Below are 6,146 nucleotides of genomic sequence, written 5' to 3'. Positions count from 1 at the left end.
CCAACCCCCTGCTCAAAGCAGGACCAACCCCAACTAAATCATCCCAGCCAGGGCTTTGTCAAGCCTGACCTTAAAAACCTCTAAGGAAGGAGATTCCACCACCTCCCTAGGGAACCCATTCGGGTGCTTCACCACCCTCCTCGTGAAAAAGTTTGCCCAAGGTGATCCCAGGCTTGTAATCACACTCTCTCTAGAGTCCAGGGTTGACTTCAGTCAGGAATGATGTCAAAAGAGCACAGGAAAACCCTCCCAGATATGCCTTTGGGAATGCAAATACAATGCATGCCACCCTTAACTGAGACAAGGCCTCCAGGGTGCAATGACGCATGTCGGGAAGCGCATGGAGGCGGGTCTAGGGACCCATGGGGCAGAGTGGCTGCAGCCCATGTGTTTGCCTTGCAGCCTGAGAGCAGCTCACTGTTTTACGGAGACGGGCCAGGGATTTTGTGGCATTAGAGCAGGGGTGCTCAAACTTCATTCCACCGCGACCCCCTTCTGACAACAAAAATTACTACACAACCCCAGTAGGGGGGACCGAAGCCCGAGCCCCACCAGGAAGCCCAAGAGCTTCAGCCCCAGCAGGAGGCCTGTAACCTGAGCCCCGCCACCCAGGCCAGGACTGGGGGCACAAAGGAGGCTTGCAACGCTGCTGCCCGGGACGTGCGTTGCTGTGGTTTAACAGAAAACCTTCCTCAAAGGCTGCATGGTCCAGCAGACAGTGCCTTGGCCCGGGGTCTGTTTCCTGCCCTGCCACTGAGCTGCCGTGTGTCCTAGGGCGAGTCACATCCTCTCTTTCCCCTCTTACCTCTGTGTGTCCCCACCTTGCCGATTTAAATCGTAAGCTCATCAGAACAGCGCTCGTCTCTTTCACCATGTTTTTTGTACAGCACCTAGCACAGTGGGGCCATAGCTCAGCCACGGCTTCTGGGTGCTGCTGTCATAATACTAACTAACCCTGTCTCCAGAGCGGTCGCCCTTTACAAGCCCTCAACACACTTACAATATTTAAAAGAAATCATCAAAAAGGCCAGTGGTGCTGGTCGCTTGACACCCGTCATTTTCTGCTATAGCTGCAACTGTCTGCGGTGCAGTAGTGACACCTGGTGGTCAGGGGGATCAGCAACGCGCAGGTAGGGTGTCCTGCCGTCTCCTGGTTTTTAAAGGTTGGAGAGAATAATCCATTGTTTTAGGGACTGATTTTTAAAGGCACCTAAGTGCTTTTGAATATCCCACTAGGGGTCTATCTGCATCTTTAGACACTTAAACACCTTTAAAAACTGGCATTGGTGCAGCCCTCTGCCCATGTCTCCCTCCAATTGGCAGTCCCAGGGATGAGGATAGCTGGCTACTTTCTCACAACTAGAGGAGTTCTCAGTTGGCTCAAGTGACAGAGACCGGGCCTGGGACTGTCAACAGAGTTAAAGGGAGTGAGATGCCCATGTTTCATGGAAGTCAGGCCCTTATCATAGAATATTAGGGTTGGAAGGAGTCATCTAGTCCAATCCCCTGCTCAAAGCAGGACCAATCCCCAGACAGATTTTTGCCCCAGATCCCTAAATGACCCCCTCAAGGATTGTGCTCCCAACCCTGGCTTTAGCAGGCCAACGCTCAAACCACTGAGCTATCCCTCCCTTATTCCCCTGTACCCCTTTGATAATACCAGCTTTGCTGCTAACAGTCCTTCGTTCAATTCCCGCCAATTACCATTTGTACACTTTGTTACAACAGTGTTAACGGTGAATTATCTTTTTGCTCCTTTAAAATAACGCTACCAACATTCAACTGATATCAGTATAAAGCTCTTTGAAAGGATCACGAAGCAGACACTTTATATTGGGTTCCTTTGGCCCAAAGACTGGTTAATTCAACTTCTAGCTTTATCCTATAGCTATTAGTTCAAAAAATGAAACAGGCACACTGGTTAGGTCAAGTACAAATGGGGTCAGAAAGATACAGTGAAAAATGAACAACAACAAAAGTCTCATTTCAGATCAGATGGGCAGGGATGGAAGAAAGGCAGAGAATGAAGGCAAACAGGAACCAGAAGGGAATGGAATGTTAACACAGTCAGCCAAACCACCAGGTTGGGGAAATGCATCATCCATTGTGATCAGCGTATCCTGTTGAAACAGCTTCACTGAAGAAGCTGGAATGATGTCATAGTTCTCACTATGACAACAGTGATCAAACCTGTCCTGGAACTAAGCTAACTCCCCTAAAAGCCACTTCCCATTTTACCTTAAGGGAGGTTATTTCTGCCTCCACTAGAATGTCTTCAGACAGTCCGTGGATAGGTAGCTCAAGACTATCTAGTCCAGACCCCATGACGCCAAGAACGATGAACGAGGAAATGGTGACTTCAAGGTCAATGAATCCACAATCAGGCAGTCTAGGGACAAGGAGCCCCTCTCTAAGATCTGGGGCCCATTCTCCAGATAAGTACCTCAAGGCTAAAGGAGCAGCAGAAGAAAGCAGGTTCACTGGAGAGTGGTCTAGTTCCCCTGCGAAAGACCGCCCTGTTGTGAAGAAGACAGGAGCCGTTGTGATAGAAACAGGTACTGGGAGCTGTAAAGCAGGGTTTGCTGGGCAGCAGAAACCCAAATCCATTGTTGGTACTGTGGTCGGCCATCTTTCGGAGGGGTCAATAAAGTCTGAAAGGACCGGACCAGACACTTTTGTGGGAGAGAGAGCCCGACTGCAACCCAATGCGGAGATCATTTTTCCTGTGAGGAATGGCATCATCATCGATTGGGAGGCAGCAGAAGTCCTCTGGAGACACATGTTCTATCATGACCTTAAAGTTCACCCAGAAGAGCATGCTCTATTGATGTCAGATCCACCCCTCAGCCCTACCACCAACAGAGAGAAGATGGTGGAAGTGGTGTTTGAATCGCTGAACTCTCCTGGCATGTACATTGCTTATCACTCTGTCTTGTCAGTATATGCCCATGGGAAAATCAGTGGCTTGGTGGTAGATACGGGTTACGCAGTGACCCACACTGTACCGGTCCTTGACGGTTATAACTTGCCACATGCCATTGAGAGAATGGATATTGCCGGATCTCACTTGACTTCCTTTCTGCTACAGCTTCTCAGGGACACTGGGCATGCGTTTAATGAGAGGATGATGCATATTGTGGAAGACATCAAGCATAAGTTCTGCTACGTCGCTGCGGACATTGAAAGCGAGTGCAATCTTCCCAAGGAGGAATACATGGTAGATTTCCAGCTGCCGGATGGCCAGATCATCAGCCTAGAGAAAGAGCGATTCCAGTGCCCAGAGAGATTATTCAACCCCCCCAAGATGCCTGGTGTTTCCCTTGTGGGCATCCACACCATGGCCCAGAGAAGCTTAAAGAAAGTCCCCAAAGAAGCCAGGAGAGATATGTACCAAAATGTACTTCTCTGTGGAGGTTCCTCTCTCTTTGAGGGGCTGGAGAAGAGGTTTACCAGCGAGCTCCTTCAGAAAGTGCCAGTTAACACCAAGCTGAGAGTTTCCTCCATCCCGCTGAGGAATTATGCTGCTTGGACTGGAGGCTCCGTCCTGGCTTCCTTGAAGAACTTCCAGTCGTGTTGGATTCGAAAGGAGCAGTACACAGAGCATGGGCCGTACATTGTCCATCGGAGGTGCTACTGAGTTAAACTAAAGGCACACGAGCCATCAGGAGAAGTGAGTTTGCACCGAAATTGTAATTTGCTCGTGGTTCCTGGTTGGGCAATGGACAGTCATATCATTAATAAATGTCTTCGCCTTATGCGGCACCATCCATTCAAGGATCTCAGGACACTCCAGGCTGGAATTTTCAGAGGAGCCTTAACAAGTTTGGGAGCCCAAATCTCATTGAATTCCAGTAGCAAATATGGGCTCGATGGCAGGGCAAGCGTCCCCTCGACACACAGCATCCCACCACGCCCTAGGCCTTAGCCCTGCTCTGGAAAGAGCTCCCCTTTACAGAGGTGAAGGGTGCTCCATCTCCCTGGTTCCTTGGCCTCTCCGCTAAGGCTGCCAACAAGGAGGGGCAGTTCTTCCCAATGGAGATGGGAGATGGGTGCTTGTCTGGCCCAGGTGGAGACCCAGCACCTTGTTTCAGGTGGGGCCGCTGAATGGATGTCAGATAAGAATGACTTTCAGGTGCTGAGGCTGAATTGGAACTGGCACCCTCAGAAGGGGAAAAGCCTCATATTCCAGTCCCAGACCCCCTGAACCAGCCAGTCCCCTGCCCGGGGGCTAGATTGGACCCAGTACCTCTGAAAGCAGAAACGTCTCTCATATCCCCTTCCCTATGCACTGAGCCAGCAGCCCCTCTGACCAGATGCTAGATAAGAACTAAAACCTTCTACAAGGGAAAGGCCCCATATCCCAGTCCCCGAGCCAGCCAGTCCCACAGGCAAACTGCCTGCCACTTGCTGGCCCTGAAGTCACCGCTGTCTCATTCATGCCATGCTGCCATCTCCTGGCAAACTCTGCCCCAATGTACATGGTGCATTATTTCCCCCCTCTGTCTCTGGCTATCACCCCTATTCCCCCCTCCCCCGGCACATCCCCGTGGGTTATGCAGGCTGCTGTATGATACCTATCTCCCCCTGCCCTTCCCGTCCCAAACCCCTGTGTGGTCTCTGGAGTAACTACACAAAGAGATAACCATGACCATCTCTGCTCCCCCAGCATCTCTCTAGCCCCACAGGCTTTGCAAACTGTGATAGCTTCCCTCACCTATTGGAATGCAGCTGCAACTGGGGTGGGACAGGCTGGCGGTTTAACAGCAGTGCGACACAACAGTTTGGGACAGGAAGTGAACAGGAATCCGCTCACTAGCTGACACAGCAGCCGGGGAGGGATTAAATAACAATGCTGAGCTCTTACATAGCTCTTTCCATCCATACATCTCAAAGCACTGTACACGGGCAGCATTATCCCCATAGGACATAAACAGAGGTTACAGAGAAAGGAAAGGACTTCCGCTCGGTCACCCAGCGGCAGACCCAGGAATGCAACCCAGTATCCAGAGCCCGAGGGCAGCATCCCCATCCAAGGGGAATTTAGCTGTGATCCCGCAGTTAACATCCTGAGCTTGGGCACACAGTTCCGGGCTGGTTTGGGTTCCATGGAGTGTGCCCTGCTTGGGCAAACCAATGCTGCCCTCTATTTCCCAGCTAAGAGAGGAACGGGGCATTCCTTTGCCTTAGAGCCCAGGGCTAGTGTCTGCACTCAGGCTGTGGATTAGTGGATTCATCTGCTGTCCCAAGGCCCCAGAGGAAGCAGCAAAGGCTTCCCAGGCTATTGAGGTGGTTTGGCTATGCCTGCTTGGCACGATCTCCTGGGAAGTGACCCTCTTCCTCAGGGCCGGCTTTAGGAAGTGCGGGGCCCGATTCGAACAGTTTCGACAGGGCCCCGGCAGGGATGACTAAAAAAAAACCACGTAAAAAAACACGTGGGGCTTGTACTCACCGGGCGGCGCTCCTAGTCTTCGGGTCTTTCACTCGCTCTGGGTCTTCGGTGGCACTGAAGGACCTGCTGCCGAAGTGCCGCCGATAGGGTGACCAGATGTCCCGATTTTATCGGGACTGTCCCGATATTTCCTTGTTTGTCCCACGTCCCGACCGACATGCGGTCGGGACACGGGACAAACAAGGAAATGCCCCGTAGCCTGGAGCCCGGAAGTGCTCAAACACACCCCCCCCCACCCCGACTCCGCCCCCTCCTCCCCCGATTGGCTCCCTCCCCGAATCCTCACCTCTTCCCCGGGCTCACCATTCCTCCTCCCTCCGCAAGCGCTGGAGGGAGGCCCGGGAGACGCAGGGGAAGCGCGGGGCCGGGGTGAGTGAGAGTCCGGCCTGGCCCCAAGCAGGCAGGACTCAGTTGGGTGGTTGGGAGAGGAGGAGGGCAGCCCGCGGGGCCGGGCGGCGGCTGTTGTTGTCCCCCCGGGCAGCGGGACTCGGGAGAAGCCACTGCTGCAGCTCCCACTGCCGCGGGGGAGGAAGCGGCCATGGCGCTCCGCGGCTGCGGCGCCTCCGAACCCCCCCGAGCCGGGGCCTGCTGCGGGGACCCAGCAGCGCGCACGCTGGGCCCAGCCCCTGGCCAGTCGCGTCTGGGCTGCTGCCCAGCTGGTGCTATCCCGCGGCGGCCCCGGGGCAGAGGCATCGGC

At 53.4% G+C, this 6,146-nt stretch overlaps 1 protein-coding gene across 1 annotated transcript; it reads left to right on the top strand.

Annotated features, from left to right (window-relative positions):
• Nucleotides 1-2,368: 2,368 nt before the first annotated feature.
• On the top strand, nt 2,369-3,637 carry ACTL9 (actin like 9). Its single transcript, XM_034755639.1, has one exon. The coding sequence runs from the start codon at nt 2,369-2,371 to the stop codon at nt 3,635-3,637; it is 1,269 nt and encodes a 422-aa protein (XP_034611530.1).
• The last annotated feature ends 2,509 nt before the right edge of the window (nt 3,638-6,146 follow it).

This window comes from Trachemys scripta, chromosome 22, assembly GCF_013100865.1.
Source record: "Trachemys scripta elegans isolate TJP31775 chromosome 22, CAS_Tse_1.0, whole genome shotgun sequence".
NCBI classification, from domain to species: Eukaryota; Metazoa; Chordata; order Testudines; family Emydidae; genus Trachemys; species Trachemys scripta.
This window is presented reverse-complemented; position numbering and strand designations above follow the sequence as displayed.

What these genes read in the sequence shown, in the direction of transcription:
- ACTL9 (XM_034755639.1), top strand. Translation starts at nt 2,369, where the DNA reads ATGAATCCACAATCAGGCAGTCTAGGGACAAGGAGCCCCTCTCTAAGA.